General features: G+C 48.6%; 9 protein-coding genes across 9 annotated transcripts; 4 read left to right on the forward strand and 5 right to left on the reverse strand.

Annotated features, from left to right (window-relative positions):
* Positions 1 to 347: 347 nt before the first annotated feature.
* On the forward strand, positions 348 to 1784 carry KL911_002027 (uncharacterized protein; the record flags this gene model as incomplete). Its single annotated transcript, XM_043197051.1, has 1 exon — positions 348 to 1784. The coding sequence occupies one exon, from the start codon at positions 348 to 350 to the stop codon at positions 1782 to 1784; it is 1437 nt and encodes a 478-aa protein (XP_043055032.1).
* A 206-nt stretch (positions 1785 to 1990) lies between these two features.
* KL911_002028 (uncharacterized protein) lies at positions 1991 to 2449 on the reverse strand (the record flags this gene model as incomplete). Its single annotated transcript, XM_043197052.1, has 1 exon — positions 1991 to 2449. The coding sequence occupies one exon, from the start codon at positions 2447 to 2449 to the stop codon at positions 1991 to 1993; it is 459 nt and encodes a 152-aa protein (XP_043055033.1).
* Positions 2450 to 2610: 161 nt separating this feature from the next.
* Positions 2611 to 7107, forward strand: KL911_002029 (uncharacterized protein; the record flags this gene model as incomplete). The annotated part of the gene is made up of 1 exon (XM_043197053.1): positions 2611 to 7107. One exon carries the CDS (start codon positions 2611 to 2613, stop codon positions 7105 to 7107), a length of 4497 nt encoding a protein of 1498 aa, XP_043055034.1.
* A 128-nt stretch (positions 7108 to 7235) lies between these two features.
* KL911_002030 (uncharacterized protein) lies at positions 7236 to 7583 on the forward strand (the record flags this gene model as incomplete). Its single annotated transcript, XM_043197055.1, has 1 exon — positions 7236 to 7583. One exon carries the CDS (start codon positions 7236 to 7238, stop codon positions 7581 to 7583), a length of 348 nt encoding a protein of 115 aa, XP_043055035.1.
* Positions 7584 to 7626: 43 nt separating this feature from the next.
* On the reverse strand, positions 7627 to 9771 carry KL911_002031 (uncharacterized protein; the record flags this gene model as incomplete). Its single annotated transcript, XM_043197056.1, has 1 exon — positions 7627 to 9771. The coding sequence occupies one exon, from the start codon at positions 9769 to 9771 to the stop codon at positions 7627 to 7629; it is 2145 nt and encodes a 714-aa protein (XP_043055036.1).
* A 271-nt stretch (positions 9772 to 10042) lies between these two features.
* On the forward strand, positions 10043 to 10714 carry KL911_002032 (uncharacterized protein; the record flags this gene model as incomplete). The annotated part of the gene is made up of 1 exon (XM_043197057.1): positions 10043 to 10714. One exon carries the CDS (start codon positions 10043 to 10045, stop codon positions 10712 to 10714), a length of 672 nt encoding a protein of 223 aa, XP_043055037.1.
* Positions 10715 to 10775: 61 nt separating this feature from the next.
* On the reverse strand, positions 10776 to 12698 carry KL911_002033 (uncharacterized protein; the record flags this gene model as incomplete). The annotated part of the gene is made up of 1 exon (XM_043197058.1): positions 10776 to 12698. The coding sequence occupies one exon, from the start codon at positions 12696 to 12698 to the stop codon at positions 10776 to 10778; it is 1923 nt and encodes a 640-aa protein (XP_043055038.1).
* Positions 12699 to 12800: 102 nt separating this feature from the next.
* Positions 12801 to 13519, reverse strand: KL911_002034 (uncharacterized protein; the record flags this gene model as incomplete). The annotated part of the gene is made up of 2 exons (XM_043197059.1): positions 12801 to 13420; positions 13480 to 13519. The coding sequence occupies 2 exons, from the start codon at positions 13517 to 13519 to the stop codon at positions 12801 to 12803; spliced, it is 660 nt and encodes a 219-aa protein (XP_043055039.1).
* Positions 13520 to 13574: 55 nt separating this feature from the next.
* On the reverse strand, positions 13575 to 14267 carry KL911_002035 (uncharacterized protein; the record flags this gene model as incomplete). Its single annotated transcript, XM_043197060.1, has 1 exon — positions 13575 to 14267. The coding sequence occupies one exon, from the start codon at positions 14265 to 14267 to the stop codon at positions 13575 to 13577; it is 693 nt and encodes a 230-aa protein (XP_043055040.1).
* Positions 14268 to 14279: the final 12 nt, after the last annotated feature.

Here is a 14279-nt window from a genome sequence, read left to right on the forward strand (position 1 = left end):
GATGAAAAAAAATCCCGTATTGCCCTACCAATTGCAAAATTTTCGTGGGGGGCAAGATTCGATCCTAATGTCGAGGATAGCGCGGCACGGTAAAGAATTTTTTTTTGGAGGCCCGAATTTTTTGGTAGAGGTGCAAAAAGATTTTAGACTAATAATCAGTTGATCCGGCCCATTCGTCGTTGTTTCTGGTTGATTTGGCATACACTAATATTCTTGTATATCACGTTAAGGCACAAAGTCACGGTTACGATTGGCATAGAACAAAGCATTGCATCAATCATATTTATTTGTTGGAAGATTTGCCAATTTTCGCTTGCTTGATATGTTACCATCGCTCATAGTCCAAGATGTATAATTCTGCTTATAATCAACACCATTCATACTACCCAAACAAGTCCTCAGCACCGCCTCCTGCATCGCAATTTACGCAGTCCAGCCAGATGAACGGGCAATCAAATGGCCAGCACAACGCACAGTCCCCTCAACTTTGGATGGGTGATCTCGACCAAAGGTGGGACGAGACCACGATCAAACAGATCTGGTCTAGTGTTCTTGCCCCGCTTGGGATTTTGGTGCACTCTGTGAAGCTCATTAGAGACAAGCAGAGCATGAACCTCGAACTGGCAAATGCAGGCTACTGCTTCATTCGTTTCCATAATATGGAGGATTGCTACAGGGTACTTGAGCTATTCAATGGTAAGCCAATTCCAGGGACAAACAACGTCCGGTTTTTCAGACTGAACTGGTCTTCGGCCAACTCTTCAGGTGCCAATATTACTCCTTTCCAGCCTAAGGGACAGTCCGAGTATTCTATCTTTGTGGGCGATCTGCCTCAGACTGTGACTGAACAAAGTCTTTTGCAAGCCTTCCAAGCGAGGTATCCCTCGTGTTCTGGTGCCAAGGTTATGGTCGACCCTGCCACTGGACATCTGAAAGGTTACGGGTTTGTCAAGTTTTTGAACGAGACAGACCAGAAAAGAGCATTGATAGAGATGCAAGGTTATGTTTTGCTTGGAAGACCTATCAGGGTTTCGACAGCATCCAAATCCCAGGCAAACGGAGCTGCCAACAGTTTTCTTGCATCTGCTGCGCCATCTCAAGATGGTTCTGGTCAGCTGAAGGTCAACATTCCTTCTTTGCCCCAGCCAGCTCCTCTTCAATACTATAATGACCCTAACAACACCACCGTTTTCATTGGTGGACTGAACGTTCCAATTACAGAGATGCAATTACGAGTTCTCTTCTCAAGGTTTGGCGACATTAGCTACGTGAAGATTCCTGCGGGCAAAAATTGTGGATTTGTCCAGTTTTTCCACCGTGCTAGCGCAGAAATGGCCATCAGTGAGATGCAGGGCTATGATATTGGTGGTGGCTGTCGGATTAGAGTCAGCTGGGGCGCTCGTGCCGCACAGAGAAATTGGTTCGCCAAGCAGCTTGCCATGCAGCAGCAACCACCGCAGACACAACAGTTTCAACAGGCCAATTCGTACAACATGACCAATACCTTGGGACTCACTGGTACCAAATACAGCTTGCTCAACGACCTGCTCATTGACGGTGCTAGCACTCCTGCTACCAATGGCGGGGCATACAGTGGCTCCCTTCTGAACATTGACAGACTCTCAACCGAGCCCATTCCTTTCAGTCCACTCAACTCGTCGGGGACTTCTTTGACAAACAGCTTTGCCTCCGATGAACTCCGTTTGAATGAGTATTTTCTTGCTTCTAGACTCAACAACATGGAACAGCTAGACATAGCTTCTGGTCTTTTCAAACTTAATTGAGAGGAGAGACGGCCTTTTTTTTCGTTTTGTTACTTAGCATACATTCGTCAACGCATTTTTGTGCTTTCATTTGCTTCCTGTTCATTTTCTAACAACTGTTATGCATTTAGCTCATGTGGGGGAGATTAGAAAGTTAATAGTGAGATATTAGATGGTCAATATATACTTTGTATTCCAATAAATAGTAAAATAAATAAGATGATGATTCACTCAACTTGGTCGATCCGCGCCCTGTACAAGTCCTGCTCTCCCTCAGTGCCACCCAAGTCTTTGTAAAGGCCGCCATGTGGGTAGGATCGTGGAGTGGCCGGCCGTTCGGGCCATAGATCGAAGAACCAAATAGCAGTTGCGAAGGATCCTAGACCAGCAAACCAGCCAAGGAAATTGGCAATCGCGGTGGAGTCGCTGACCGGATTGATAAAATCTGGCGACCACATGTCAAGGTTGTCCTCAAATGGGTGCACTGGAGTGTCGAAATTTCGTCTGTTTTGCTGGTCGTCGTAAACCTGATAGGGATCTCTTTTTTGGGGCATCACGTAGTCTTTAGGGACCTTATAATCAGGGAAATCGGACAAGTTTGGCAAAAATTTGGGCATTTCGGAGTTGAATCTCACATGGACAATTGCTGGGACTCTTTTGGCCGGAACGGCCAATCTACTGAACATCTCTAAGTAAAGGAACTTTTACTCCACATTTACAAAAAAATAAAGACAGCCCAGTCCCGGGCGAGGAATGGCAGATTCTTTTTTTTTTTATTTTTTGAAGCATTTGCCAAAAACTAGAGAGAAAACTACATCTCTAATATATAAACCTATTCTGGACTAATATGCTACCGACTGAAAACGGCGGAGTGCCTAGCGGTAGTCGTTCGCAAACTTCCAGTAAGCGGCGGTCGGAGTCTTTTGACAGCCAATTGGATGACGGTGGTGCAAAACGAAGGAGCACGAGAGTGAAAGAGGTGCCCAATTATTCGCTTTCCAGACCTCGAAATTCACGAGCGCCTTCGGAAATCAACGCATCTGAATCAACTGTGCCTCCGTGCTTGAATTCAGGCGCAACGAAATACAATTTACCCAGCATAGACTCATCTCTCCCTATAGAAGAACAGAGGCAAATTGCGAAGTCAAACATGGCCAAGTTGGTAGTTCACAACGAATCTCTCGTACAGGAACTATACCATCTTGAGAACTTTACCTCGTTGGTATACTTTAAACCAGGCGACCCAAAACAACCCGACACATATGAACAGTATAAAGAAGAATTCTCATTATGGCCCAAAATCGATGAGGCCAAACTGGGCAGAAGGAGCCGCAGGCTCACCGAAAACAGCGACCCACTGAAAATTGAGATTGAAAAGATTATAGAGCGGGATCGCAGCGAGTCGGTCCCGCCCATAGAGTCGCTGGAAGCGAAGAAACCCGCAGCAAAGAAAATCAAGGAAGAGCCGATTAAGTCGGAACTTGAGCCCGAAATGGGCGATTTTGCCTTTGAAAGTGACAGCTCCGAAGTCTCTATTCCACCAGCGACGCCCACAAAAATCAGAAGGCTACGTCTCAAGGTGAACGTCAGGCCCCAGCTGGTAACGCACCCTTCCCATGTCACCTCGCCCAAGTTTGGAAGTTTAGAGGAGTTTTTGAGCTCCTACCGGTCTACGATCGAAGAGCCTAGTCGAGATCTATCGAACGAAGAGTACCAGGAGTACTTGAACGCACAGTACGAGCTGATCAACAAGATTCGCGAAGGCCTTGATTCGAAGCTTTTGACGCTTGATTTTAACGAAAACGTTTTCAGGGCTTTTCCTCAGGGTTCTCGAGAGCCAACCATGATAAAGAAAAATGCGCAGTACAGTTTGAATCATTACAAGCCGCCCACTGAGCCGTTCAGGTCGAGGAACGAGCTCACCCACTATGACCATCTGCTCGCTCAGGGTATCAGGTCATCGAAGCTGATTCACGATTTGCGAGCTTCGAGGATCTCGAGGTGTCGTCGTATCGCAGGAATGATCGAGTCGCACTTCAAAAAGCTCTCTCAGGAGCAGGAGAGGAAAGAGCGCGAATTTGAGAAGAAGATTGCCAAGCTGGCTAGAGATACAGCCAAGGAGGTAAAGAAAAAATGGCTGGTGGCTGTGAAAGCGTACAAAATTCTGGAGGAGCGGGAGAAAGAGCGAGAGCGTGCAGTGAAAAGCAAGGAGCAGCTTTCCAAGATTCTGGACCAGAGCACCAGGATGTTGGGTGCACAGGTCGGGAAACGAAGCGTGACTCCCTCGTCAAGACAGCAAAGTGTTGTCTCTGAGCAGTCTCAATCAGACAGCGACGATGAGTCAGATTTGGATGACGACGAAAACATGAGCTCGAGCAGCAGCGAGGACAATGCGGAGGAAGGAAATGGCCTGGTCAAAGATGACAGCAAGCTTACTGTCGAGGAGCTGCGTGAGAAATACAAGGATCTGGACAAATTGTCTGCCGAGCCAGATTCGGACGATGACTCTGAAGCAGAGGAGCCAGATACTCTGGCATCATTGTATGGAGTTGAATCTAATGGAGAACATAAGAAGATCAGTGTTGTTGACCAGCTTACCGATGAGCAGAAAAAGAAGCTTTTGGAGGAGTCGAGCAACCCCCTTCTGGACGAAAGCGAAGACACCGACATCTCCATGTCGGACTCATCAGAGTCTGAGTCATCGGAGGAAGAAGTTTCGTCAGATGACTCGCAGCCGGGACTGGCTTCTCTGTTTGGAAATAATATCAAAGAAGAGCCAGGAGAGGCAATCACGCCTCCTTCCTCGGACGAAATGGAGGTCGATGGCGAGAATCCTGCGATCCCGGACGTTCCCGTGCCTATCCTTTTGCGCGGAACACTGAGAGAGTACCAAAAGCAAGGCCTGAACTGGCTGGCCTCTTTATACAACACAGGAACCAACGGTATTCTCGCTGACGAAATGGGTCTGGGTAAGACTATTCAGACGATCTCGTTAATCTCGTACCTGGCGTGCGAAAAGAATATTTGGGGACCACATCTGATTGTCGTTCCGACGTCGGTGATGCTTAACTGGGAGATGGAGTTCAAACGGTTTGCGCCCGGATTCAAGGTGTTGACATACTATGGCAATCCCCAGCAAAGAAAGGAAAAGAGAAAGGGCTGGAATACGCCGGATACTTTCCACGTGTGCATCACGTCGTATCAACTGGTTGTTCAAGATCATTCTGTTTTCAGGAGAAAAAAATGGCGGTATATGATTCTTGATGAAGCACATAACATCAAAAACTTCCGTTCTCAAAGATGGAAGGCCCTATTGAACTTCAACACCGAAAACCGGTTACTGCTGACGGGTACACCTTTACAGAACAACATCATGGAGTTGTGGTCTCTGTTGTACTTTTTGATGCCATCTTCGAAGGCCGACCAGATGATGCCAGACGGATTTGCCAACTTAATGGATTTCCAGCAGTGGTTCGGACGGCCGGTGGACAAAATCATACAAGGAGGAGGATATGGTGGTGGACAGGAAGACGACGAGACAAAGGAGACAGTCAACAAGTTGCACCAGGTTTTGCGTCCATATCTTCTTAGAAGATTGAAGCAGGACGTTGAAAAACAGATGCCTGCTAAATATGAGCACATTGTTTACTGTCGTCTGTCTAAAAGACAGAGACTGCTCTATGACGATTTTATGAGTCGTGCTCAGACGAGGGAGACGCTGGCGAGCGGGAACTTCCTGAGCATTATTAATTGTCTGATGCAGCTGCGGAAAGTTTGCAACCATCCGGATCTGTTTGAAGTGAGACCTATTCTGACAAGTTTGGCGATGGAGAAGAACGTGGCTAGTAACTCTGATCTGAACGAGCTCATTATTCGCAAGCATTTGAGAAGGTCCCAAACGCCTAAGGTGGATCTTAATTTCTTAAACTTGACACCAGCGGAAGACTTCACTTGGAACTCTTTCAATGTTGAGAGCTTGAAAAAAGTGTCCGCCTCCAGACAGTTCGCGGAGGAGATCCAGAAACTGGAGGAAAACCTGAAACCAGTAGAGCCCAACTTCGAAAGCCTGACCCAGTACTACGAGCACCTCAAATACAAGGAGCATGCGGAATTGATCGACCTGTTCAAACAGAGGCTTTACGTGAACAACTTCAATTGCGAAAAGAATCCCATCTACTCCTCCAATCTCCTTGATTTGGTGAAGTTTGATAGATACTCGAAAGAAAATTTCAACCAGCTAGAGGAACTCAGACTTATTCAGTCCGTGAGCACGCGTGCAGAGACGATGAATGACACAATTGAGAAATACGCATTTGTCACGCCCAAAGTTGTTACACAGAACACACTCGACTTGGAGATCCCGGAGCGTATTCAAAACGAGATAAGACAGCTTAAACTTGATAACCCGTTCCACCAAGCCCAAACCAAGCTTGCCATCACATTCCCAGACAAGTCTCTGCTTCAATACGACTGTGGCAAATTGCAAAAACTTGCCAGTCTCCTGCAGGAGCTGATTCCAAAGGGGCACAGGGTGCTGATTTTCACACAAATGACAAAAGTGCTGGACATTCTGGAGAAATTTATGAACTACAATGGCTACAAGTACATGAGACTGGACGGTGCGACTAAGATCGAAGACAGACAGCTGCTGACGGAACGTTTCAACAAAGACCCGAAAATCAAGTGTTTCATTCTGAGTACGAGATCTGGTGGTCTGGGAATCAATCTTACGGGGGCAGACACAGTCATATTCTACGACTCCGACTGGAACCCTGCCATGGACAAACAGTGTCAGGACCGGTGTCACAGAATTGGACAGACGAGAGACGTGCACATCTACCGGTTTGTTTCGGAGTACACAATCGAGTCCAACATTTTGAAGAAAGCGAACCAGAAACGTCAGCTGGACAACGTTGTCATTCAGGAGGGAGATTTCACGACTGATTACTTCAGCAAGATCACAGTGAAAGATCTTTTCGGAGAAGACTCCGAGGATGCTCCGGGCGATGAGAAGCCGCTGATAGCGAACGATCAAGGAAAGTCAGAGAACGAGCTGGCAAAGGTTTTGGAACAAGCTGAGGACGCAGAAGACGCACAGGCTGCTGAGGTGGCCATGAAGGAGGTGAATCTGGATAATAACGATTTCACCGAGGACCAGAATGTTCTAGCAAGCACAAAGAGTCCAAGCGTTGTTGGCCAAACACGGCAAAACTCTGCCGAGCCGGACGACTTTGTGAAACGAATTGAGTCCAAGGAGGATGAAGAGGAGGACGAAGACGACGGTATTGGTCACATTGACGAGTACATGATCCGGTTTATTGCTGGAGGCTTCTATTTCGATTAAATGTATATTATGTAATATTATATGAGCCGCATGATGTCATTTCGCCGACCCCAGATTTTCTTCGCAGACAGCAAGCAAACCTGAAAAGTATAAATATCTCACCACCTGCTTCAAAATAATGGTCAACCATGACTGGACCATACAAGCTCTTCTACAAAGGACAAAGCAAGGATTTCGTTGTTTTCATTGACGACAAGGATGCCTACGAGAAATATGCTCATAAGAACGATCACTCTATACCATTAACTGATGTGGTGTCCAATTTTGATATCTACACCAACCAGATGGGTCAAGGATCATCCGGAAAACTAGAGAAGGCATCGCAGACAGACCTTAGCCTGGAGTTCGGCGAGGTCAAACACGCGGAGGACGTGCTACCAACAATCTTGCAAAAAGGAGAGATCCTAAACAGCACAGGCGTAGATCACAAAAAGTGGTCTTCCACGAATGACTCGAATGGCTTCAACGCAAGATAGATCAGGGCATTCTTTAACGATTCATTTCAATAGTACAAATAAATCAACGTGAATTCGTATTTTCGAGTTCAGACATGTTCGAATGCACGCTTAGTGACTTGAAGAGCTTCTTGAAGCTGAAGCTTTTTCTGATCGAGCCAGACCCCGAAATTGTGTGGTCGGCATAAGTTTCTGTATCTGTGCATACCGCTTCATCCTTTTCGTCTGTAGACCTCATGTTACCTAATGTGTGTGCCAAATTGCGCATCGATGCAGAAGTGGAAAGCCTCGTGCTGCCACGGCCTCCTCTCACGAGCGAGCTCGAACGCGGACCAGAGGATTGACAGTTTTGGTTGCCGACGGAAGAAATGGACGAGATTGACAACTTTTTCCGCAAACTGAAGTCGGAAATGCTGCGGGTGAGTGGGGCGGTAGTTTTTGGGATCTCAGACGCCCACAGATCACCCAAACTCTTCTCGACTCTGACTCTATCCTCCTTCTTGATTGTCACCACGACATTGTGGCTGGAATAGCGGTCTCTGCGCAGAGACTCATCCGGGTACGGTGTGTAGTGGTTGATGGAAAATTGGCGAACGCTCGCTTCAAGCGCAAAAAACTGACCGTGACTTTTCTCCCTAAATGGTGTGATGTCGTCAGGAATGAAACTTCTGAACCGGAACTTTTCAAGTTCACTTCTGTGCATTCTGTGTTTTCGTTTGAAAAAGGAGTACGCAAAGTCCTGGCTTCCAATGTTGACGCGCCATTTTGCTGACACCCCGCGTAGCTTCTCCAGCCACACCTGTTTCTCTGACTCCGACGGTAAGATCGCGACAATTTCAAACTGCTTGAAATTGTACTCAAATTGGATCTTAAAGCAGTGGGGATAGATTGTGAAGAGAAGTCCTTTGGCCCCCAAGTCACTGTCCTGGATATTGAAAATCGACGAAACAGGAATGATCATTTTGACACCCAACTGGCGGTGTTTATAGGGCCTCACAAGAACTAGATGCGAGTCACAAAGAATAGAACCGAAATATTCGTACTTGATTGTTTCTTGGTGGCTCCACACGGTTGCAAAAGCTGCCACGATAATGACGTCTCCCATATTGTCGAAGAAGTAAGGGTCGTCAGATATACGTTTGAGAGAACCGCACAGCATATTCTTGAGCTTCTGGCTAGCCAGCTCGATTTTTTCACACCTGCCCACATAGTTGTTAATCTGAGTGCACTTATCAGCGATATGCTTCACACACGATTCAAGTTTATTGTTCATTCCTGGGTCAATGTCACCTTTTGACTTCTGTAAAAGCGAATCCACTATCAATCTGTATCTGGATATCCTGTTCGTGGGCATCTGGACTAGCGAGATGAACCTGATGTCTAGCTGTTGCTGGAGAAAGTAGCTGGAAGCGACGTCTTGGTGCTCCACCATGTAATCGTTGTATATCACGATTGAGCTTGTGTTGTACTGATGAACGTTTTTAGCTTCTGCAAAGACAATGACCTTTGGAACGAGCTGACAGTAAGCACTGTACGTGGGGACGCTGATGGAATTGTCGTGGATCCAATCGATGATTTTCTCAAGGTAGCACAGATCTTCAGATTTGGGGACGTGGGTTTCAAACATGGGGGAGTGGATGGATAGTCTCGAAGTCTCGGCAGAGTTTCCGCTCTTGATCCATTCGTGGTATAGTGAGACCAGTCCTTTCAGGAATCGCGTGTGTTCTTGCAGCAGGCTATCGACGACTCTCGCGAAGTTTTCGAAAAATAGCGGAATCGGCTCGCTCGCGCCAAGATAGCTTACATACACCTCTTTCAGCACCTTCAACGATTTGACGTAGACCTCTTCTGTGTTTAATAACTCTTTTATTTGCTTCTGTCTGGTGAAGGATCTCTTAAAGGCAGAGGAAGACGTCTTTTTCACGGGAGTGACGGGTGTTAGAAGACAAGTTTCTGGGCCGCCCAAGCTCTCCATCTCAAGACCAGAGCTCGGGTCCAGAGGGGCTGAGGTGTTCATAGTAATAGACGAGGTCGAGTCAAATCGCAAATCTATGTAGTCCAGAGCTGCAAGCGGTTTGGAGTCATAGTTTTCCACCTCTGAGGTTGAGTCGTTAACCGACGCCAGCGTCAAGTTGTCACTCAGGTGTTTTTCCTTTTCCCCATTTGTCTCAGGCTTCGATGTATTTGTGTCCGCATCGATGAGCGACATGGATAATGGAAAACGAGATGTTCAGCGTCTAATAGGATACAATATTGACTGGAAAAATAATTCCTGCATTCCAGCTTCTTATACTTTTGCAAGCTGCCAAATGCAAAATACTTTGATTCGCATCTTAGCAGCCAAATATGATATAACAGGAACGACTGTGTGGGAAGTGACAGATCGCACTGGTTGCCCCTTTTTTTATTTTATTTTAGGGAGCCTCGGGCTGTGTTAAATTTCTGCATTGGCTCATAATTTCGACTAAGCAACAACAGTCATGTTGGGTCTGAAATTCGCCGCTAGAAACACTCCCCGCTTCCAGTCTCTGTTCTGGAGACCCTTCAGCGGGACGTCTTTTGTGCTAAAGAGCAAGGGCAAAAGCAAGTCCAATGACGAGGAAATAAACCCCTCCGCTATATTGCAAGACGTCGACACACAGTTCCAGTCTGTCTTGGATAAGTATAAGAAAAAGATCACAGAGATCAAACTGGGCAAGGCTGACCCCCAGATCTTCAACAAATTGAAAGTCAAAGTCGAAAATGGGACCGCCTTGTTCACAGACATCGCTCAGACCACACTGAAAGGAAAGTTTCTCACCATCACCGTTTTTGACCCCAAGAACAGCAAACGGATCATCAGCGCCATTTTGGGTGCCAACCTGAACCTGAATGCTGAGGAAGACCCGAAGAACCCGCAGCTTCTCAGAGTTGCTCTGCCGTCCACCACCAAGGACTTAAAAGAGAAACAGGCCAAGGAACTAAAAGAGAATTTCAACATCTTCAGGGCCAGTTCCGCAAGCATCCGTGCACACGTGCTCAAGGACCTCAAGAAGGTACGGGGATCTGCCGACACGCTCAGGAAGCTGCTGAGCGACATCGAGAAAACACACAAGAACCACATAGAAAGACTGACTCACGCGTACAAAGAGGCAGAAAAGAGCCTGAAATAAAATAGAGCTCTCACATAGGCAATACATATGTCTGCGTATTTATTAGTATGTCTATTCTACATCAGCTAGTGGCCAGGGTCCAGATGGCCTTGCACTTCTGCCACCAGCTGTGGTCGTACCCGCCCTGGTTCAGGGCCGCAACAAACTTCCATGCCTTTTTACCATTGGCGATAGGATAGTCAACCACACTTGGGATGCTGGTGGAAATCAGGCTCGTGCGGTCGTAGCACACGGACTTCTCGTTGCACAGGCCCCGTAGTCCCTCCTCGCCGCCAAACTTGCCGTATCCAGAGCCCTTGACACCGCCGAACGGAAGCTGGCACACGTAGAACGTGGCAAAGTCGTTGATCGCCACGTTTCCGACCTTGAGACGGTTTGTAAGCTCCTCGGCATGGTGAAAATCTGTGCTGAACACAGACGATCCGAGGCCGTAGCTTGTCGAGTTGGCCAGCTCCACAGCCTCGTCGTCGGAAGTGGCCCGCAGTATAGTCAGGACAGGGCCAAACACCTCGTTTGTGGCTAGTGTGCACCCCGGATCAACGTCCACAATAAGAGTCGGCATGAAATAATGGCCCTGCGGGTAGTTCGGGTGCACATAACGCTTCCCTCCCTGCAGCAGCCGGGCTCCTCTGTCGACAGCCTCCGAAATCCACCGCTCAAGCTCGTCAAACTTGGGTCCACCCATAATCAAGGCTCCCATGTCGATCTCCTCGCTCTGGTCGATATCTGAGCCAATGCGCAACTTGGCCACCTTATTTGACAGCGTCTCCACTAGCTTTTCGTAGTACTTTGCTTCGCCAGCCACAATCACCCGCTCTATCCCAATACAGTTCTGGCCCGCACTCTGGAACGTTCCTCTCATTAAAATGGACGCTATTTTATCGACCCCCTTCTTTTTCAGATAATCCTCGCAAATCACCACTGCGTCCTTGCCACCCAGCTCCACCACCACGGGCGTAAGCGCCTCGCCGGCTTTAGCCACAACCTTTTGGGCTACTGGCCTGGACCCAATAAATGTAAGATGCGAAAGTCCAGGATGGCCAGAAAACAGATCTCCGTCCTTTCCCCACACACAGACGAGCTGGACCAGGTTCTCGTCCACGCCACACACCTTGAGGGCCGCCTTAACCACAGATATATAGTACTCGGACGACCAGCGGACTCGCTCGCTGCATTTGACCACAATGGCATTACCGGTGAAAACGGCAGCAACTATAGGACCCAAAAGATTATGAAAGGGATAGTTCCACGAAACAAGGGCCCCGACAACACCCAGGGGCTCGTAGCGGACTTCTGCTTTTTTGTACTTCATGAACAGGCTGGAACTGCCCGGTCTGCTAGACGGTTGCAATGCACGTTCTCCATTGGCCAGGATCCAGTTGATCTTCTCGAGCGTGACCATGATCTCGCCCATCGACGCATCGACCATCGTTTTCCCTGAATCCCGGCACGCTACCCGCGCAATTGTCTCCTGGTTGCGCAGAATGAACTCGCACAGGGTCCTCAAGACCTTGCGTCGTTTCACGCCAAACTCGTGGTCGGAATAGAAACTTATCTGTGCATTCTTGGCCCTCTCCACGGCATCATCTATGTCTTGTTTCGTGTGGGCAGGAAACTTGCCCAGGAATTGAGACGTTGCGGGACAGTAGCAATAGATGTGTGCTGGATCATCCGGCTGATAGATGTCTGCAGGCGTAAGTCTCCGGCCCTTCCAGTTAGGCTTTGCCTCATCGGGGACCGGGACCTCAAACTTACTAGGTTTCTCGACCCGTTTGCGTGTCTTGCGCGCCAGAACCAAAAATATCGGGGCCAACCCGAGTAGCAACGATAGCGATATCTGTATCGGAAATATCGTGCCCCGGGCCTTTTGCTCGTTATAGTACTCGCTGGACGAATTAATCCAATGGTTTGCCAAGTCTGTCAAGTCCAGTGAGTGCAGTGTCTCGTTCAATTGCGAGAGCAGCACTGACAGGTTGGAAGCCATTCTGCAAAGGTGTTTATTTTTTGAACGAGAAAAAAAAGGAGCACACCCTTGGGAAGCACAGCCTGAAAATCAGAAACTTGTTGGCCTGGCTCCCCAACAGCGTTACTCTTCCTCGCTGACTTCGTCGTCCAGTCCCTCCAGCGCCTCGTCAAATTCCCTGTCAAACTCGAGGTCTTCCTCGGAGACGGCTGATTTCGGCGGATCGCGGTTTTCGGACTCTCGCCGTTTGATCTCCGGAAATGACTCCTGCGCTTTTGAGGGCTTCGACGAACGAGTCGATATGGTTCTTGTAGACGGTTCTCTTTTCTGCCTCGCCCTGGCCAGCGACGGCGCCGACAGAGGACGCGGCCGTGGTGCTGTAGCTGGTTTCCTTATCTTAGAAGCCTGCTCTTTTCTCACCTCGCCGCAGGCGTGTTGGCTCAACAGCGTCTTCATCCGCTGCTGCAGCTTCTCGGGCTCCCGCGACTTGCTCATTTTCACCACAGAGTCCAACCTCTCGAGACTAAACTCGCCTGCCGTCTCGTTGTAGATCAATACATGATCCGAGTGTCCGTGGCCAGCGGGCGGCCGCTTGCCTTCAAAAAACAGCTTGGACACACCGTCCTTGGCCGAGGACTCCAGAATATACTCGTCATCGAAGTTCAAGAGCATCGATTCGCCGCTTGAGTCCAGAGTGTCTGGACGAAAAGTGTCTACAATTAGCACGAACGCCAGCTCGCATACTTACACCTGATTCCAAAAAAGCGCTGCAGGTCGGCGTCTCCAAGCGCCTGGCCCACACGGAGGTCGTACTCGCCGTCTGGAATTTCGCAATTGTCCATTCTCCTAGCAATGTCACAGATATATTAATTCGGTGTGGGGATTATATAAGCGAGATCAGCGAATGGTGCTTTCGCTGAGCATTTTGATGCTGGTAAACCCAACGCCGAGCGAGCTGTCGATGTCGGAGCGCATGGCGTTCTCCGATAGCGGGCTGAACACCTTGAGCGAGCGCACATGCGAGTCTTTCCCGTTTTGGTGGTTGGAGAGAAAGCATATTTTTATGAGGTAGCATTTGAGCAGATTGTCGCTCCGAACCCCTTTGAAGAACACATGTTGCCAGCCAGAAGGCTCGAAGAACTCTTTGGACGAGACCTCCATCAAGTCGTGCTCGCCCGATCCCGCAAGAACGAGAATTTTCGACGGCGTGTACGACTCGTCCAGCTGATAATTAAAGTAGAAGGAGAGTCTTTGCACCGTCACTCTTTTTGTGAAGTGTATGGTGATGAAGTGCGGCTGCTGGCCGTCGGACTGCCAGTAGCTGAACGGCGAGTCCTCGCGCAGCTCCTTGATACCGTAGCCCTGCTTGTACGTCGAGACCCCCCACGCGGCAAGATTGCCGATGTCGATCAGTCCCAGATGTTCGAGCTTGCGTATTCCTGCGGTGAACAGTTCCTCCTCGTCGGACTTGGCCGCGTTGTTGAAATGGCTGTCTGTCTCGTAGTCGGAGCCGTGCACAGAGTCCTCCTCAAAACGCTCATCCTCAGACTCCTGCACGGGGTGTACAGAGCTGTCCGAGAAACGCGACATGGGAACAAAATG

The sequence above is a fragment of the Ogataea haglerorum genome (genome assembly GCF_019207285.1).
Source record: "Ogataea haglerorum isolate 81-453-3 chromosome Unknown 81-453-3_NODE_5_length_632335_cov_97.011461, whole genome shotgun sequence".
Taxonomy (NCBI): domain Eukaryota; kingdom Fungi; phylum Ascomycota; class Pichiomycetes; order Pichiales; family Pichiaceae; genus Ogataea; species Ogataea haglerorum.